The following is a 21,344-nucleotide window of genomic DNA, read 5'->3' as shown; positions in this document are numbered from 1 at the left end:
GTTTGGCTGGATATGAAATTCTGGGTTGAAAATTCTTTTAAGAATGTTGAATATTGGCCCCCACTCTCTTCTGGCTTGTAGAGTTTCTGCCAAGAGATCTGCTGTTAGTCTGATGGGCTTCCCTTTGTGGGTAACCTTTCTCTCTGGCTACCCTTAACATTTTTTCCTTCATTTCAACTTTGGTGAATCTGACAATTATGTGTCTTGGAGTTGCTCTTCTCAAGGAGTATCTTTGTGGCGTTCTCTGTATTTCCTGAATTTGAATGTTGGCCTGCCTTACTAGGTTGGGGAAGTTCTCCTGGATGATATCCTGCAAAGTGTTTTCCAACTGGGTTCCATTTTCCCCGTCACTTTGAGGCACACCAATCAGACGTAGATTTGTTCTTTTCACACAATCCCATATATCTTGGAGGCTTTGTTCATTTCTTTTTACACTTTTTTCTCCACACTTCTCTTCTCACTTCATTTCATTCATTAGATCTTCAATCACTGATATTCTTTCTTCCAGTCAATCGAGTTGGTTACTGAAGCTTGTGCATTTGTCACATAGTTCTCACGTCATGGTTTTCATCTCTCAGTTCTTTTATGGCCTTCTCTGCATTGATTATTCTAGTTATCCATTCATTCATTCTTTTTTCAAGGTTTTTAGTTTCTCTGCACTGGGTACGTAGTTCCTCCTTTAGCTCTGAGAAGTTTGATGGACTGAAGGCTTCTTCTCTCAGCTCATCAAAGTCATTCTCCATCCAGCTTTATTCCATTGCTGACGATGAGCTGCATTCCTTTGGAGGGGGAGATGCACTCTGATTTTTTAATTTCCAGCTTTTCTGCACTGCTTTTTCCCCATCTTTGTGCTTTTATCTGCCTTTGGTCTTTGATGATGGTGACGTAGTGATGGGGTTTTGGTGTGGGTGTCCTTTCTGTTTGTTAGTTTTCCTTCTAACAGTCAGGACCCTCAGCTGCAAGTCTGTTGGAGTTAGCTTGAGGTCCACTCCAGACCCTGGTTGCCTGGGTATCAGCAGCAGAGGCTGCAGAAGATAGAATATTGCTGAACAGCGAGTGTTGCTGTCTGATTCTTGCTCTGGAAGCTTCGTCTCAGAGGGGTACCCCGCCATGTGAGGTGTGAGGTGTCGGTCTGCACCAAGTGGGGGATGTCTCCCAGTTAGGCTACTCAGGGGTCAGGGACCTGCTTGAGCAGGCAGTCTGTCCATTCTTAGATCTCAACCTCTGTGCTGGGAGAACCACTGCTCTCTTCAAAGCTGTCAGAAAGGGACTTTTACATCTGCAGAGGTTTCTGCTGCTTTTTGTTTAGCTATACCCTGTTCCCAGAGGAGGAGTCTACAGAGGCAGGCTGGCCTCCTTGAGCTGCGGTGGGCTCCACCCAATTCTAGCTTCCCGGTGGCTTTGTTTACCTACTTAAGCCTCAGCAATGGTGGGCACCGCTCCCGCAGCCTCGCTGCTGCCTTGCAGTTAGATCTCAGACTGCTATGCTAGCAATGAGGGAGTATCTGTGGGCGTGGGACCCTCTGGCCCAGGCGTGGGATATAATCTCCTGGTGTGCCATTTGCTAAGACCCTTGGTAAAGTGCAGTATTAGGGTGGTAGTTACCCAATTTTCCAGGTGTTGTGTGTCTCAGTTTCCCTTGGCCAGGAAAAGGAATTCCCTTGCCCCTTGTGCTTCCCAGGTGAGGCGATGCCTCCCCCTGCTTCACCTCTCGCTGGTCGGGCTGCACTGGCTGACCAGCACCGACTGTCGGACACACCCAGTGAGATGAACCTGGTACCTCAGTTGAAAATGCAGAAATCACCTGTCTTCTGTGTCACTCACGCTGGGAGCTGGAGGCTGGAGCTGTTCCTATTCGGCCATCTTGGGTGCCTCCCAAGTGACCTCATTTTAACTTAACTATCTCCATAAATACCCAGTTTCTAAATAAGATCACATTCTGAGGTACTAGGAATTAACACTAATATATCTTTTGCGGGAACACCATCCAACCCATAATAGGGAGAAATCCTTAGGTTTGTAGGGTTTTAGTAAGGAATGCCACCTACAAATCAGTAAATAGATAGAGACATTTATGGTCTGATTGGATGAATGTCAAATTATTTCCTTACTCCCAAAGCACTTGATCCTAAATCTTAAATGCCTTGTGGTCTACTTGGGACAGTCACTAGGGGGGAAAACATTTAAGTAAATAGAATTGTGTCAGACTAAATGTTGTAGCAGTTTACTTAGAATAGCCGTGTAGTAAGCATTGCAGAATGTAAATGGAAGTAAATCCAATAGAATCGCGAGGAGGGTGCAGTTGATGTGAGCTGGGACGGTGAGGGAAATCTTGCTGGAAGAGGAAGGGCTTGAATCCGTCCTTAATCTTGAGGTAGGAACATGAAGTCAGGAAGAGCTGGAAGCAGATTCACAAATGTGAAAGAGAAACATGGTGTATTGGGAAGCCAACAAGTGGCTGAGCCTGGCAGAAACCCACTCTGTATAAAGGAGGTAATTCTAGAAAAGAAAAGGGGTTCATTTAGTGAAAGGCTTTTAGTGTAAAGATGCTAATCAGTTAATATAAAATAGAGACAAACTGGAATAAAACCCAAAAGTTGGCATTAGAGAAGAAACACAACAACAGATGACACCATTCATGATGCAAGTAATTTCTTCTATGATCTTGACCACCACAAGGAGAACAACCCTGGAACTATTTTTAACAAGAAATTTATACCTAGAAATCTAGACAAACCACCTAAAATATCAAACTCCACTGAGTAAAAGTAACTTTGCAGATCATCTACCCTACTAATTTGTTTCTCAAGAGGCTCATATCTGAATTATAACAGTCAGCAGGAATTCTAGCTCATTTTAATGTGCTATCACCCGGAAGACGAGGTGATCAGAAAATGGGAACCAGAGTTTAGAAGTTTTAATTAAATCAAGCTGTGTGTAGGTGAACAGGCACATAAGTATTTTCAGACAGTGGGATGTCATAGAAAAGTGTGTTAGAGTGCGAGAAGGCTGAAGACACTTTATATAATTGGACCTAGTTTTGGTGTTATTCTGCTGTTTGGCATGTTCTGTAAAGGAAGTAGGTTTAGATGCAAATGGCATGCTAGTAATGAAATGGTAAATGTATATCTTGCTGCAAGTGCCATTTTTTTAAGAGCTATTTATTAATTTACAAAATAGCAAAGATGGTTTGACAGGAGTCATATGTAATGTTGGTAACGTTGATTTTATTTTTTTTAAGTTATTTTAGAGATGATTTCGAAGGTGCGGCAAATTGGCAAGGCCAAACTGTTTTTGAGCAGAAATGAGTGCTTTGCCACTTCAGGTGTTTGGTAATCTTGGCTATCACTACTTTTATGGAGCCAAAACCTCACAGTGTGCAGGCAGACTTCCAAGAGAAGTGTGGCTGTACCTGCTGTTTCCTGAGCTATGCAAGTTACTGTTTGATAGACAGCCCCGATTCTCATGGTGTGATTTATCATACATCTTTCTGTTTAATTTTTGGCCTTCAAACATATTTTTGCTCTTTAATGTCTAACATCTCCTTTGATCTTTTACTGTATCGTTTCTAGGCCTCTTTTAAGGGTTTTCTAGAATACAGTGGTTGTAAGTGGGGAGTAGCAAATCCATCTGCGATTGCTGGGTGTAACTGCTTTTCTGACTTCGTCTATTTCCTTCTCTCTGTAACCCTTGGTGATTCACTCCTCCAGTCCTTAGAGACTTAGCAGGGTAGAGGAGTAACCCAAGTGCCCATCCCAACTTTGGGAAAATCACTTGTTTCTCTGAACCTTGGCTTGCTTGTCCATAAAATGGAGATGATACTGCCTGCTTGCTTATTTCAGAGTTAGGAGGATGAAGTGAGATAACATAAACAGTCTTTGGGAAGTGTAATTGATCAGGTCAATGCAAGTAGTTATGAGCACCACACTGCACATTTTCTGAACTCTTGCAGTCCTCATGGTTTAGCCAAATAGTTTAGCAGTTCACTCATAACTGTTACCTAACATTGTTTGTTATGTCTCCTGGGCATTTGTCTGCTTTCTCCATCTTTGCTGAAAGCATCGTAAAGGTGGTAAGCATGGTTTCCACATCTGGATCTGTCACAGTGCTTAGTAATGAATGCTTAAATGAGAAACTAAGTTGGACATGTCACAAATGCCCTTCTCCTCAGTCTCCAAAACCGATGGCTACTTTCTCTGACTGACTTTAGGAAACTGCCTCACTCTACTTACTTGTTTCCTATCCTCACAATAATCATCTCTGCATTGAACAAATATTTATTGAGCATGCAGTAATAACAGTTCATATTGGCTAATACTTACAGAGCCCTTCATCTGTGCCAGGCCCTGGGCTTCGCCCTTTACATGGAGATTCTCACTGGAACCTCATAACAACCCTGGAAAGTAGGTATTGCCATTATTCCCATTTTGAATGAGTGAATTGTTAAGCAACTTTCCCGAGATTATTCAACGGCAGGGTGGCAGAGCACAGTTCTTTCACAGACAATCCAATCTTAGAGCCCAAGGTCCTATATTATGCCTTAATATCTGGGGGATTTCTTCAGTCTTCTGTCTTTCATATAGTTGACATTTTTGAAGAGTACAGGCCAGTTACTTTGTAAAACGTCTCTCCATGTGTGTTTGCTTGATGTTTTCTTATGATTTTTGAATTTTTGACAGAAATAACAGGAAAGTGTGCTATGTTCTGCTTAGTACATCATATCAGGAGACAGATAATGATAATGTGTCTCATTATTGGTGATGTTTACTCTTATCACTTGGTTAGGATGATGGTCAGTCAGGTGTTTCTGCTGTAAAATTAATAAATATATAGCACTTAATAAGTAAAAAGAAGTATTTTATGGGAGACAATATGAGTTAAGTAAATATCCTGTTCATCATTAACCTTTGACCCACTAGATATAATATTGAGTGATGATTACTGCCTGAGTCAATTATTATTATGATGATTGCCAAATGGTAACTATAAATTCTGTCATTCCTTCTAGATTATTAATAGGCATTCTACTATAAGGTAGTTTTTTCTTCTCTCCGGTTTATTTATTTATGAATTTCCACTTTGTTCAAAGGGTTAAAATATATTACTATCAAATTGTCCCAGACAGGACCAGCAAAAGCCCTTTCAAGCTGGCCCCTATGCCCTTTTGACATATACCCCATCGTTCTTTGAGCACTTCTCGATTTTCTGGTACAAGATACTATTTCAGGCTCATTTTTTTCTTCTCCCAATTCCTGCCCAGAAGTCAGCTCTTTCTACAGAAACTGATTCCTTTTAGTGGAGAATGGTATTTACAACCCAAGATCTGGACACTTGTTTGCTTGATACTACTGGGATATCATTGCTTCTAGGCCTTTCAGAGAGAGCTAGGAGATACTGTACACATATATGTATAGTTGTATATATGCATTTATATCTGTTGATATATCTGTGTCTATCCATCTATTAAAAACCATGAGTTCATACTGTTTGCAACAGCAATTCAATTCTACTAGATTTATCTTAGTCTTTCCACTTCGCATATTTGTAACTCTCTCCTCTGACAGTAAGAAATCTGGCTCCCATTATTTTTTATGTATTTATGTATTTGGTCAGTCCTCCCTGAATATTTGACTCCCAGCCATCCTGGCCCAGTGCTGACCCCCGTCCCAGGCCACAGGACCACTCCCCACCAAACCTCATAGTAAAGTTCAGTCCCTACAAAGTAGAAGAGGAAAGGAGAGGAAGAAGGAAAGGCCAGTTTGAAAGTTCAGCTCCAGACATGCAGTGCTCCAGTGCCCCCAGGGAGCAAAGCTGAGCCCTGGACATACTAGCTCCTCACCTCCACTGAAAGCTCAGCTTGACTCCAGTGGAGGTTTTTAATCAGACAAAGTAAGGTGACCAGATTCGCATTTTTGAGTGACATTTTGGTGGCTGTGGCCTAGGGAGGAATTGGAAACCGAGAGATGTAGAGATAAATTGGGAGCCACTAGTGACAGTCCAAGAAACTGAAAGTGAGATGCATCCTAGACCCTGTATGTGCCCCTCCTTAGGCTTTCTAGAGTTGGCACACTCAGTGATGTCTGATTTATTATTGTCGGATTGCTGTCCACCTCCCGACCTCAGAGGCATTCTAAGGGAAACAAATATCTTTGGAAGACAAGAAAATCACAGAAGTGTTGGACAGCAATGTCAAGCTAGAGGGTTACGCACAAGTTTAAAGAATGCTTCTGACAAATAACTTCAGTTTACAATAACTTCAGTTTCCTCCAAACCAAAACTTCATTTTAAATTTCTTTTTTTTTTTTTTTTTTTTTTTTTGAGACGGAGTCTCGCTCTGTCGCCCGGGCTGGAGTGCAGTGGCCGGATCTCAGCTCACTGCAAGCTCCGCCTCCCAGGTTTACGCCATTCTCCTGCCTCAGCCTCCTGAGTAGCTGGGACTACAGGCGCCCGCCACCTCGCCTGGCTAGTTTTTTGTATTTTTTAGTAGAGACGGGGTTTCACGGTGTTCGCCAGGATGGTCTCGATCTCCTGACCTCGTGATCCGCTCGTCTCGGCCTCCCAAAGTGCTGGGATTACAGGCTTGAGCCACCGCGCCCGGCCTAAATTTCTGAATAAAGAGAAACTTTGCTGCAAAAGTCGAGGTAAAAGAAGGTTCTTAGGGCATAATAGCTCAGGGTGGGGAGGGTCTGCCATTAGAAATTATGAACATTTATACCAGCAACAAACAATGAGTTTCTGGAGGCAATAGTCATTACCCTCTCTGAAAGAGTAGAGGAGCAAAACCTTGGCAACTCACATAATGAGCCCTTGTCCAAAAGAAGGCAAAAAAAAAAAAATTCCTTCTTTTGTATAGGTAATACAAACACAAGCTGCCAAGAAGGGTCAACCATCATGGGTCATTGATTGCCCATATTAACCCTGATGGCTGCCTTTACAAAAAACTAACACTTGGGGAAGACCACACTCTGCCTTTGCCCATTTGGCTGCCAAGTACACTGCTGCTTTACAGAAATAACAACTGCGAGTGGACTCACAGCCCTAGGTGGTATCAGTGTGTGTGTTTCTATTATTTAGAAATAGATCTGTCATTTTGTCATCTGTGATTCTCTGCAACTATAAGCACCAGGAAGCCCAGCATTTGCCACTCAGGTCTATTAATACTTTGTTCTACTGGCCTTAAGAGATAGTATAATATAATAATTAGGCATGCAGGAGCCAGGCCGCCTGAGTTTGAATGCTGCTTCTCTTGTTTACTAGCTGTGTGACTTTGGACAGGTTACCTAACCTCTCAGAGTCTCTATTAGTTCATCCTGTAAAATGGGGAAACTTACAGTACTTTTTTCTCTAGTAAAGAAGTCAATATATGTTCCCACATCTTGGGTAAGCTAAGTCCTGGGCTCTGCTGAGACCTCAGTGAATGAGGCTCAGGTCATGCAGAACTGAGGCTCATAAATCCACAGAGCTGGTCCCGTGATAAGGAGCAGCTCCATTCTCAGTGCCTTTGTGTCCACGTCATGGTGGACTTGGGCGTGACACAGGTGCCATGGCATTGAGGGAGACCCAGAAGCAGGCATTTGGGGCCATGATTTGAATTCTGCAGGCCTCAGCTCCTGCTTGTGAAAATGGAGAGGATAATAGTACCCATCTCATGAAGCCGTGGAGAGGAATAAAGGGCGTAATGCACTTAAAGCAACTAGCACAGAATCTGGCTCATTTAAGTGTGATATGAATGTTAGTATCACTATTGTTATTGGCAACCATGTGTAATGTCAGCTGGATTGTGGTCACATCACAGTTTATAGCTCATGCATGGCTAAGGGTGCTCTGCCCAGCCCAAGTTCAGGGACTGGCCAGATCCAGACAGAGTGACAGGACCACAGTCTAGTAGGCTGGACTTTGGGCAGAACTCCAGCAGTGTCTGGGAAACAAAGTGGAAATTAGGAAGCCAAGCTGAAAGCTTAAAATCCAGTTAAAACGACAGGCCGATCCAGGCACACTTGAGGCTGGGCAAAGGGCAGGAAGACTAATTCCAGCCATTACGGTGGAGGGAGACCCTCTGTCTCCTGCCTGCCCCTGGTCAGAAGTCAATTGCTCGGGTGCTGGGCGGGGTCAAGCCAGGAGGACTTCAACTGTGATCTGTCAACTCATGGAGCCTTTCCTGCAAGCAGGTTTTGACAAAAGGGACAGAAACAGGGAGAAGAAGGACTCAGAGGAAAGAAAGCAGTATAGTCAAAGAATGCTGGGGAAAGCAGCCTTTGAAATATTTTGGCCAAGAGCCCAACCATGAAGCTAAACACCTGAAGCCTAGGAGCTGAGAGAAACCATAGCAATCATGTTTACCACCCTCCTTATCTAGGGACACAATCCTTTAGCCAAAACCACTGGGGCAGATGTGTTTCAGATTCCAGTTTTTTTTGTACTTTAGAAAGATGTTAGGATTACTAAGACATAAATTGAATAACACCCCTAGCAATTTCTGGGGGAAAGCACCATAATCCAACAGGCTAATCTTGCTGCGGTAAAATGTATAAATATTTACACCAAGTGGGATGCAGCCTGTCAAAAGGATGCCAATTCAGATCCAGTTTGTCACGAAAAGAGTTTACACCACACTGAAGGAAAATGTGTGGTGTTCAGAGCTCCTGGGACCTTGAAGTTGGGAGTAAACAGTTGTATATAGGACACAGCTAAGATGTCCACCAGCCATGTGACTAATCCAGAGGTACACACACAGTTCACTGCAAATTCAACTCAGTTTTTCACTGCATACTAACGTCTACCAGGTTGCAGGCACCATGCTCAACACTGAGGTTCTGGTCGTGTATTCATATTCAGAGCTGCTGTATCAAAGTACCACAAACCAGGTGGCTTAAAACAATAGAAATTTATTGTCTCACAGTCATAGAAGCTAAAATCAAGTTCAAAGTCAAGGTGTCAGCAGGACTGTACTCCCTCTGAAACCTATAAGGAGAGTCCTTCTTTGCCTCCTCTAGTTTCTTGTGGCTCCTGGCACTCTTCGGCATTCCTTGACTTGTAGATGCATCGCTCCAGTCTCTGCCTCTGTGGTCACATGGCATTTTGCCTATGTGTCTCCCTCTTTTCTTATAAGAACACAGTCACATTAGATCAAGGGCTCACCCTACTCTAGTATGACCTCATCTTAAGCGACTACATCTACAGTGACTCTATTTCCATGTAAGGTCACGTTCTGAGGTACTAAGGGTTAGGACTCCAACGTATCCTTTTTTGGAGACACAGGTCAACAGATAACAAGTGGCAAACCAAAATAGGCATAGCCCCTTGCTTTCATCAAGCTAGCAGTCAAGTGGGGAAGTCACATTACAAGTATGTTGAGAATTTTCAAAGGGGGAAGTATTAATGGGACCATACAGTAAGAGAAGTTTACCCAGTTGAGAGTTTCCTCTCTGAAGAAGTAGCATTTTAAATGGAAATGAAAAGATGAGTAAAAGCCAAGCAAATAGGGAAAAAAGGCACTAATGCCCTCACTCTCTGATGCCTAGACCAGAGCCCCGGTCCTCCTTGCACTAGGCTTCTGCAGAAGCCAGGCCCCTCAAAGAAGGACTCTGAGTGTCTCCCAGGCCACCACTCATAGCCAACCTTGCCCCTAAGCCGGCTCTGCCTGGCCTGCAGTTCCTCTCTGAGAAACAGCCAAAGGCACAGAACGCAAGGAGTAGGGCATCAGCACCCAGCAAAACCCAGGCCCACAGTTGCAGCCTCTCTGTAGGAGAGAAGTAGAGGAGAGTCTCTGCTTTCTCTTTTTTGGCCTAAGTTGATTCCAGTATTTTTTACCCAGAATCAGCAAAGTCCTTAATATACAGATAGCTTCTGCTGACCTCTGTCCTTGAGAATGCAGTGCACTTTTATCAGGGCAGGCAGATACATCTGTTATGTGAGTTTCTCTGAGCAGTGCTCAGGTGGCCTCATGGCTACCAAATGTCTCTGCTTCAAGGTCCCGGGGGCTAAATTTCTGCCAGAAATGGTGGTAGAGTTTGGGGAAGTGAGGACGTAAAGCCTCTACTTTGATGGGCTTTAACCTTGGGACAGAATTAGCTGTGTAGGCAGCTACTTTATGAGACATACAAAGAGGGGTCACCAGCATTGGCCATGGATGTTAGATTTTGTTTTACACCCACAACATTTTAGTATTTCCCTTGAGTGGAAAGAAAACCTTTTTTGAAGCATAATACACGTAAGGAAAGTACACACAAATCCTGTGTGTACACTTGGTGATTTTTCATAAAATGGGCCCAGATCCAGCACTAGATCTAGCAAACACCCCGGAAGCCCATCCCACTCTGCTCCTCTTCCAGTTTTTACCCACCACGGTAACCAGGGTCCTGGCTTCTAACACAGTGGATTAGTTTTAGCTTTTGAGCTTATATAAATCACACAGTATCAATTTTTGTGTTTGTGGTTTTGTTCATTCAGTTTTATGTTTGTGAGATTCATTTATGTTGTTGCTTATTGTTGCAGTTTATTCTCATTGCTTTATATAATCTTGTGTGAATATATCATAATTTTTTATTCATTCATGTGTTGATGAACATTTGGGTTTTTCCAGGTTTGAGCTATTATGAGCAGTGCTGCCAAGGATATTCTTGCATATGTCTTTTGATGAACATATGCAAATTGGGGAAAGGTATATACTTGTATTGGTTGTCTATTGCTGCATAAAAATGTCCCTCCAAACCTAGTAGCTAACAATGACAATAAACATTGATCACCTCTCATAGTTCATTTGAGTGAGGAATTTGGAGGCATCTTGGACATGCAGTTCTGGCTTGAGGTCTTTCCTGAGGTTGCAGTTATCTAAAGGCAAGCTTGGGGCTGGAGGGTCTGCATTCAAGGTAGCTCACTCACATGGCTGGCAAGTCAATGCTGATTATTGGTGGGGAGGCTGCAGTTTCACACATGAACTTTCCTTAATACTCTCTGGGTATTCTCATGACATCGTGGCTGGCTTCCCCACCACCACGAGTGGGCAAAGAGAGAGCATCAAATTGGAAACATTATCCTTTTTGTGACCTAGTCTTGGAGGTCACATAGCATCACTTCTGCATCATTCTATTCATTAGAAGTGAGCCACTAAGTCCAGCCCATACTCAAGACTCCACCTTTGGAAGGAAGGCATGGCAAAGAATGTATGGATGTATCTTAAAACCAATAACACCACAACGTTGTAAAGCTTATAATTAACTTAAGCTAAGGGTTTCAAATAAGCTGATCGAAATTTACACAAGGATCTAAAAGAAAGAAATTCAACCAGTTTCTCCTCTTCTATTCCTTTAAAACTTTGCATATGTTCATAGGAGAGTTTTCAAGGTATTTTTTGGAGACAGCATGGTACAATAGAAAGTGCAGAGGCTTTAGAGCCAGAGACAACCAAGAATGAATCCTGGATTCACTACTTACTAATTATGGATACTTGAACAAGTCAGCCTCTTGGATTTCCAGGTTCTCTCAACTGTAAAATGAGGATAATCAATAGAGCTTACCTCATATTGTTCTGGAGGCAATTAAATGAGATAATGTGTTAAGGTGCCCTTTATGATGGTAGGTCTCACTGATTTGCTCATTTAGCCAATAACATTAACTATCTAAAAGGTGTTCTGATGGACCCTGTGAGTGATACAAAACTGACTCAGAGGCAGGCCCTACATCAGGAGGTATATATGCTCGTAGTGCCCTTGACACGTAGAATAATCATAATACAACTGAGAAAATGGTCCGTGTCTGGAGCAAGTATGGATACAGTGTTTTAAATATGGATTACATTTGGACATATAGAAATGAAAGACGTTTTGAAGGGCAAGGAAAGGGCAAAAGATATTCCAAATTAGAAATACAACTTGCATAAAGACACAACTAGAAAACCATGGGGTATAAATGGAGAATAACAAACAGATTATTACAGATATGGCTAACCTTAGTGTAGATGAAAGGAGGTAGTGGACACAGGTTGGAAAGTTAGTTACATGTCAGAGCAGTAGGAAGAGATTGAGCGCATACACTTAGTCTTACAGTCTGATGAAAAACATTAAGACCAAAAAATTTTCAACCAACTTTCAGGACAAAAGCTAGGTGGGACTAGCTACTAAAGGATCTACTTACCATCCTTTTTCTTGGCCAATTCCTGTTTGTAAAATCATTGTGCCTCAGATTGTAAACAGAACTTTCTAAAACTGATCTTTAGAGGATGCTTCTGACTTAGAGCCTGAGTGACTGAGCTTTATTATTCCCAGTCTGGAGGCTGCATCCGCAGGGAAATGCAGTGGGATTGTTTTCATAGGCCCTTAGCTCACTATAAACGTACTTCTCCAGATTTGACCCTTTGGAAATGGCCAGTTCATGCACTCAACTCATCTGCTTATTTGACTGCTACATCCAGATCATGAGCCACTCTCTTCACTTTACTTCCCCTCAAGAAGACTGATCGATTGAGCAGCCTTCACTTCTGTTACATTATCCAGTCCCAGGCAGTGATGATATTTAAACATAAGACAGAGACGTTTCTATGCAGCGATGGAACTTTGAAGGAAGCTGGAGCCAATGACCTTTCACTTTGAAGCCAAAGAATTACAAGCAAAAAAATTTCAGTCTTGCTAAGAATTGGGGCTGCAGAAATTAGCAGAAAGTCCTCTTTAAGCCTCACAATTCAGTATGTGGTGCCCAAAGCCTTTATGTACTCAATCTGTGTCTCATCAAGCATTCCCCTCTTAGTTTGACGAAGTTTATATGTCCCATCAGAATAAACATGGTTGTAACCATTATTGGTGATTTTGTGGGTAAAAATTGGATATTCTATTTTATCTCCCTCTTTGCTTTAATGTAAATGAATTCTAGAGCATTAAGGGAGAGGACAGACTCTAGGCTTAGGATAGAACTGCCAGCCAATCTTGGGCTGGCACTTCCCACTTTCCCAGTTAGGGGTTTTTACTCCATTTGAGTTCATGGGAAACGTTCTCTGCGCAGGTACTAAGGGTGTGTTCTCTTCCTCTCTGGTTTCTTCTCAGGTGGGAAATTGGCAAGTGGAGTCCATGTAGTCTCACATGTGGGGTCGGCCTACAGACCAGAGACGTCTTCTGCACCCACCTGCTTTCCAGAGAGATGAATGAAACAGTCATCCTGGCCGATGAGCTGTGTCGCCAGCCCAAGCCCAGCACGGTGCAAGCTTGTAACCGCTTCAATTGCCCCCCAGCCTGGTACCCTGCACAGTGGCAGCCGGTGAGTTCTGAGTTACTCAATATTGGAGCTTTTGTTTGCAACAGTGACTAAAGGGATGCTCTCTCAGAGTGGTTTTGTCCAGGGATGTTAAAGGATGTTCAAGGTCTGCTCATTTCTCCCTTCTTAGTACTCCCCTAAGCTGATTTAAATCCAGATCTTTTAGTTACAAATATCATGCTTTTTCTACTGTATCACATCCCAGTGACCTCCAAAAGCAATGCAGATGACCCATCTGTTAACCTGAGCATATTTATGACAAAGTTGTCACCAAGCTAAGGAAAATTTTTTAAAATAAAAACAATGTGGTGGGTTTTCCATAAAGCTAAATTTGTTTTTAATTTATACCCTTTCCAGTTTTTTTGCTGTTTAAAATTCTAAGAAATAAGGGTAGTAGGCAATGATTTTTTTAACATCATTACTTAGCAATATAAGAAGTTAGAAATGCTGAGCCAATTCCAAGTATTTTATTTTCCTGGTCCTATGAATTCCAAAAGTCTGGGAACCATTGTTTCAAAACAGGGGTTGACAAACTGCAGCACTCAAGCTAAATCTAGCCTGTAGTCTTTTTTGTGTGTGTAAATAAAGTTTTATTGGAACACACCCATTATTTTACGTACTGTCTATGGCTGTTTTTGCTCTACAAGGCAGAATTGCATGGTTGTGATAGAGAACATATGGCTCATAAAATCTAAAATATATGCTATCCTTTTACAAACAAAATTTCTGATCCTGTACCAGGCATATATAATAATAGCACAACTATTTTATCATAATTTCCTTTCTAAAAATAATATGCATTTATGAAATGTTCATCTTTTTGCATGCCTTTTAAAAACACAGGATTTTCAGTTGATTGCATAAAATCTCATTTTGCAATTTGCTCCCTATTAGGACATAAGACACTGCTTTAAAGGGACAACAAAGGTCACAAAAAGTAAGCATGAAAGGTGGAGGCGACATACATCTGTGTTTCACTGAGACAGTTTTTTCACTCTCAAAAGTGTCCCAATTTGGGTGATAAATGATATGGTCATCAATGGAGAAGGAGAGAGAATGACAGCTCACATACCCTCGCCTTGTGCAGAAGGGGCTCCCTTTTCCAGGTAGCTACATGTCCTCCTCTGTGCTTTCTCCTAATCTTTGGCAGAGCCCCTTCCTTCTCCTTGCTCTCTGCCTATCTTGGAGCTGTGGTTTAGCAAAACACTCAAAGAATCAAATACTGATGAATAAGCAAAACACTAAAGTATGAAGCCTCTGGCAGCAGACATTAAATATATATTTTCTTTTAGAGCTTAAATGTATATGGCTAAGTTCATTAATTCCACGATACTAGGGATCGTTTATGGAAGAGGATGTCATATATTTTGAACACCAATGTACCAGCACTTAAGAAATATATATCATCGCACACCAAGCTGAAGTAAATCCTCACAATTCAGTTAAAAGGAGGTTTTATTAGCCTTATTTTAGGTTTGAGGTAACTGAGGCAAACACAGCTAGCAAATTTGGGGTTGGCCATCACCTCAGTCTTATGTGACTCTTTCCACTATACCAAACCCACTGTGTATGACTCAAAGGCCCTTCAGGGATTAAACATGAGCACTTTTGTTTTACCGATGAAGTAACTGTGGCCTAGATGTAGGCTTGCTTAAGATCATAAAGCCTGGACCAGAACCCAGGTCACCTGATTGCTAGTGCATTTATACTAAGTTACCTCTAATTGGAATGAATCTATGACCTTAAACGGCACCACTAACCCATGCCAATCCTAATAAAAGGTGAGGAACTATCTCAAATCAACCTCCACTGTTGAAATTGTTAAGTCCCCGTATTATTAGTAGCTTGTTGCTATTAGGTACATAAGTTATGGATAAAATGTTTACTGAATGATGAAATGAATGAATAGATGAAGACTAGTCCTTATAGGCCCTGAAAATGCTGGCTTTACATCTTACTGGTAAGTTTTTTATGGTTACAGGTCTTAATATTGTTCTAGCCTTGAAGTGCAGTGAAGCACCGATGTCTTTTTGATAGCCACACATGCTGCTGAATAATGACATTGACTTATAATGCTTTTTCAGTTTCTAGGCCACAGCCACATATATGACCTTTTTCTGGTCAATTGCCACCACCACCACCCATACGCCCAGTATCCCTGTTTGAAACAGTGGACTTCCAGAGAATCACTTATTCTTCAATTTTCATCTACTTTGAGCCCGTGAAGATATGAATTAACTTTGAAAGCTTTTCTATTTCCTTCTTTCAGGGAGAAGCGTTTGAGGATGAGTCAGGTTTAAGTCCATTTATCAGGTTGGGAAACTTAATAGTAAACAACTGTTTAAAGTTCATCCAATGAACCTTTAAAAAGTCTCTTCTTTCACACCTGAGACACCATAATTGTGAAAAATAGTCAAACATAACAAGAAATAAAGAACACAGAAGGTCAGCAGTGTTTCTACCCTCCAGAGACAGCCATGTTAACGGTTTGGTGCATAGGGTCTGTTTGTCCAGCAGGTGAAACCCCATCTCTACTAAAAAAAAAATAGTAATAATAATAATAATAATATATATACACACACACACACACACACAAAAATTAGCCTGCTGTGGTGGCAGGTGCCTGTAATCCCAGCTACTCTGGAGGCTGAAGCAGGAGAATCACTTGAACTCAGAAGGCAGAGCTTGCAGTGAGCCGAGATTGCACCACTACACTCCAGCCTGGGTGACAGAGCAAGACTCTGTCTCAAAAAAAAAAAAAGAATCTTTGATCACTTTTAGTAATCTCTAAACCTGGAGTAAACAATAGACTATTCATCTTACGTTATTTACTGGAATCCAACTTCATTAGTTAAGTTTTGTTGGGAAAAATTAGCTATTGCTGACTGCTTGTGAGAAGAAACCATTGTTTATGTTGGATGGTGCAATAAGTCCAGAGTAACTTCAGGGATCCCTAGGCTAGTTGGCTGTAGTTTAGAACTCAGCTATTGACAATCCGTCACATGGTTAGCCCTGATTCCTCAGCAGTTCTTACTGGAAAAAGGGAACTTAGTGTACACTCACCTGGTCTTTTCCATTTAGCAAGGATCTGCCAGAGGATACTACTGAGGTCTCCAATCCTTCAACACCCAACCTACACCCTCTTTCTTATGAAAGAAAAGGACATGGGGGAATCACATGTTTCATTTAAGGAATACAGATAACAACCTGATAGACATTACCTGTTTGAGGGGAGAAACTCTCTCTCCTCTCTATGTGAACACACTGTTGCCACTGACCTCATGTGTATGTTTCTCTTTCTGGAGGGAAAAAAGCATAAATTATGTAAATTGTCATCTGCCAGATAGGAATGCAACCTTCTTTGTTCTTTGTAGAGTATTTGTCTGACAAATGGCAAATAGCCAATATTTACACATTCTGCAGGTCTGGAGAGGACCTGGCATGGAGTCCAAGTATTGATGTTAAGATCTTGTTTTAGAAACAATTAAGCAGAAATGAAACAGAAATCTAATTCTAGCTTTGGTTGTTAGGGGACCATCTTTATTTCAGTTCTGCATCTTAATACTCTACCCTTTGCTTTTCATCTCTGGTCTGTGGGAAGGATTCATATTTACCTTTACCAATGTATTAATAGCTTTAATATCTTGTTAGTTTATATTTAGATGGCTTTTGAACACTTATTTTATGTGCTTTAGTCCTCTGCATCTTCTGTAATTTATTAAATACACTCATCATCATCATCATCATCATCCTCTTTGATATGGGTTATAAGTGAATTTTTGCCCACCTCATAAGGGATCATATCACACGGGTGAGTTACAACACCATGATTGAGAATCACTGTTACCTATACCACAATTTAGTCTGAAACACCTTGGTCGTGACGGTCTACTGCTAGGGTTTTTCTCAGTGACTCTAAAGCCAGTACATGCCTTGTTCAGGCCTTCATCCCTCTGCGCATCTGTCCCTGCCCTGTCTCCAGGCATGGCTCTCCCATCCCTGCTTGTACACTCCCCTGCCCATCTACCATTTCCCACTCCCCTCTGCTGGTCAAGGCCCAGCAGGCAGCCTCCCTCTTCTGCAGTGACTCCTCTATTATCCTTCTACACTGAAACCACATGGTGTTCAGTCGCAGACAGCTCACTTAACAACCACATATTACCCGCTCAGGTGCTTTCTCATGACTTCTGAGTTAGACCACAAGGTCAATGAAGGCAGAGACCAAGTCTCAGTGAGACCCCATAACTCTCAGGACACATCTGCAAAGCGTTGAGTTTAGTGCTAGAAAGGTACATGCCCATTCTGCTGGTTTCATTTATTGAATACTTGCTACATTTCAGGAGCTGCTGCTTTTGATAATGAGAGCATCACTTTCTCTGTGTTCAGCACAGCTCTAGACACTTTACATATTTAGCTCACTTAATCCTCACTATCCTATGTGATAGTTGCTTAATAGGAATTTGAACATTCTCTTTTAGACTCATTTGCTGCACTTGGCCTCTCTCTTTTGAGCCTCACAGCAACCTAGTGAGGAAACCAAGTCACAAGGCTGGTAAATGTGAAAGGGCCCTGTGTGCTTGAAACTCATTTCCTTTTCCACTATGCAGTATGGCTTTCCCAAGACTTCTTTACTATCTGCTCTTAACTTAAACTATGAAGAAACCTGGTAACAGTCCTAAAATCAGCAGTTTACAGAACACTCGGTATTTGTTGCCTCTATCCAGGACAGTTCATCTGTGTGTTGGCTTCCTGTTGCTGCTGTAACAAATTACCACAAACTTGGTGGCTTAAAACAACACAAACTTACTATCTTATAGTTCTGGAGATCAGAAGTCCCAACTCAGTCTCACCTAGCTAAATTCAGGGGAGCAGCAGGCCTACGTGCCCTCTGGAGATCAAGGCGAGGATCTGTTTGTCTTTTCTGGCTTCTACAGGCCACATGCTTCCTCGGCTCATGGCTCCTTCCTCCATCTTGCTCCCACTGCTAATTCTGTCCCTTCATCCTCTCTAACTCAGACCCTCCTGCCTCCCTCTTCTAAGGACCACTGTGACTACCTCAAGCCAAATGATCCTGGATAATCCAGGATCATATCTCCCTCTCAGGAGCCCTCATCACATCAGTAAAGACCCTTTTACTGCACAAGGGAAAGTGTTCACAGGTACCAGGGATTGAGATGAAGATATCTTCGGGGGCCATTGTTCAGCCCACCACCACCTATTTTGTGGGCGAAGCACTTAGTCTCCACTAGCACAAGCTCCTTGAGACTGGGCACCTGTCTTCCACTACCCTTTTGCCTCTCTGCATCTAATGTATCAATGTATACATCGTATGCATCAGTATTCCTTCATTTTTGTTCTAAAAATTAAATTGAAACAAGGAATTGAAGAAAAAAGGTGCTGAAGGGTTAAACTGAAATGAATTGGTCCACTTTTAAATACAATTTATTTTTCTCTATATTGCATATGTTTTATGTTCAAGATTGCGTCCACCCAACTGTACGTACATATTGCACACATCTGTGCAGAGACAGAAACAATCACCACAATCTCTGGATCCCTGCCTTGCTTAAAACTGTGATTGTGTTGCCATTTCCCTCTAAACCTTTCTTAATCGAGGTCAAATTCAAAATGCCTGCAGTTCAGCTGTGTGAAAAAGCGTAAGGCAGAGGAGTCCCTGCTAGTGACATAAAGAAAAAGAGAATTTTAATGATAACTATAAATGCCTGAGAATTAAAATTTTCATTGTCTAGATTTAAACACACATACATACATTCAAGCAAAGATAAAAATACCTTTGGTTTGGATTAGAAGACTGAATTCTGGCAGAGTCACATAGTGATCAGTTTTGTTATATTCCAGTGACTAAAATATAAATCCACATAAGTTAGAGGCTATATTTATTTAAAATTTTCTGTCCCAGGGAGGAAAAAAACTCTTAGGATGTTTATCTCATTTTCAATAGTGTATTTCATAAGGAAATGGACACTTGATCCTATCTTTAGAGGCAGCAATAAACATAGCAAAACAAATTGAAAGTCCAGCTTCACATGTGGTTGTTTTTGTTTTGATTTATTAGCAGGAAGCTCTTTGACATAATTGCTCTGATTCTGATGGGTGTGCAGCCCCTTGCTTCACACCATAACAAGAATGTGAAACCTTGAAGGTACAGTGTACACCCCTTGTACTTCGAGTCAAGAAAGCTTAATTGAGACAAGATGAACAAGGGAATTCTAATCCCCAAAATGGCCAAAGACTTCTGTTCTCATTTTAATAATTATGTTTAGTAAGTGAGATTCCAGTTCTCATTTTTCTTTCTTTCCCTAGGTCCTAATTCAGTTTGGCTCAGCTATGACCTCGACTGTGTACATAGCACTGTGTCCAGCCGCCTTTGGGCTCCCTCAGTCTCACACGTTGCTAAGTTACCTCAAACTCCAAAAGTCTGACTCCAAGCTTGATACACACCTGCCTGCCACCCCTTCCCCTGTTAACCTGGTCTTTCATCATTGATCATTATCGTATGGGTGACACCACCATCTGTCCTGCTTTCTACCTGGAAACTCGAGCCATTATCAGCCTCACACATCCTTCACGCTTAGTCAACATCTATACCCTGTTTTATTCCATCTTCTATATCTCCCCCACCACTCTCTTCCTTTCTAATCCCTCTCCTTACAATCAACTCATCAAACCCTTACAAACAATCTTTTACTTGATCTCCTTGTCTCATCTTGCCTAACTCTCATCCAGTGTTTCCCAACTTGGTATTGATGATTCTTTACCACAGGTTCTCTCTTCCAGCCTTTAAAACATTAATATGCAATGAGAACCCCTGCATAGGGTTATGGTACGTAGTGTTACACATACTTATTTGACCAGGAAGCCCTTTCTCCATGGCATACCTATTAATACCTCACAAAGCAGTATTGTTTGGAACTTACTGGCCTATGCTGCCTGAGTCATTTTCAACAAATTGGATCATGTTACCCCCTACTTTGAAACCCCTATTGATACCCCATGGTTTTAAGGTTATATCCAAAGGCACTTCACCACGTGCCCCTAATCTAATGTCTCGGAATAATTTTCCACCTACTCTTTTTCATGGACCCAATGGTGCACCATCTAAGGACTGCTCTGAGTCATCTGAACATGCCAAGTCCCTTCGCACCTTTAGTGCGTACACACAGTCTGACTATGCCACATCCTCATCTCCCTGGAAACTGCTCATGCGTCATTGCTCTCTACAGCTTCCCCAAGCTTCCCAGAAAGATTTAATTGCACTCTTTGTTGTATTCCCTTTTTGTAAAACGGATCACATTGTACACTAAGTTTTTCTCCCTCACTGGACTGCAAATACCTGAGGCTTAGTAATCATTTTTTATAAGTCCCCAGCATCCAATACAGTGCCTAGCACTCAGGGGGTACTTAAAAAATGTTTGGTGAAAGAATGAATAAGTGAATGAGGAAACAAATGAAGTGAGTTGGAAGTTGTAAGCAGAGTGCAGAGTCCATTATGTTAAGTGGAAAGTTGACCTTACAAACAAAACATAAACATCACCTTGTGTTGGGTTCAATAATATTAGTAAAAGTGTCAAGGAAATCAACTCAGCTCTCAGTAAATTAAACTACCAAGAAGAAACCAGAAATTCCAGTACAGGCAGAATTTTTTTAATGTACTTATATGGGAAAAATCTTTAAAAATAAAGGACATTTGGGCCATTGTATTTTTTGTGTAGAGACATAATTGTTTTCCTTATTGTGTATTTTTTACTTTTCTTATAAAAATGAACCCATGACCTCATATCATGAAACATGTATGGCAGCTGGTATAAGCAATATAAATACTATTTTTGTTATTTGTTTTGCTTATTGCATATGTTTAAAGATAATACCCCTTACTGGAGATTTATCTCTTCATACTAGAATATTATTTTAAATGATGACTCATAAAGGCAAACATTTTTTGTTTAATTTCATTACATTTCTCTTGCCATTGCTCCTTTGGAAACATTTTTTTCTTTGCATCCTGCCTCTTGCATAAGAACTGTCGGCCTCACCAGGTCATCTTAGCACATTCACAAAGTCATCACGACTTTGGAACCTTG

The 21,344-nt window shown here is 41.5% G+C and overlaps 1 protein-coding gene across 1 annotated transcript in view; it reads left to right on the top strand.

Annotated features, from left to right (window-relative positions):
• Positions 1-21,344, top strand: part of ADAMTSL1 (ADAMTS like 1) — a 425,354-nt gene that overhangs the window by 270,581 nt on the left and 133,429 nt on the right. Inside the window, exon 16 of the mRNA XM_025359517.1 lies at positions 13,035-13,245. Within this exon, the coding sequence (XP_025215302.1) occupies positions 13,035-13,245 (211 nt within the window). The remainder of the gene's footprint in view (positions 1-13,034; positions 13,246-21,344) is intronic.

Source organism: Theropithecus gelada, chromosome 15 (genome assembly GCF_003255815.1).
Source record: "Theropithecus gelada isolate Dixy chromosome 15, Tgel_1.0, whole genome shotgun sequence".
NCBI lineage: Eukaryota > Metazoa > Chordata > Mammalia > Primates > Cercopithecidae > Theropithecus > Theropithecus gelada.
The sequence above is the reverse complement of the archived record's forward strand: the minus strand, read 5'-3'. Positions and strand labels throughout refer to the sequence as shown.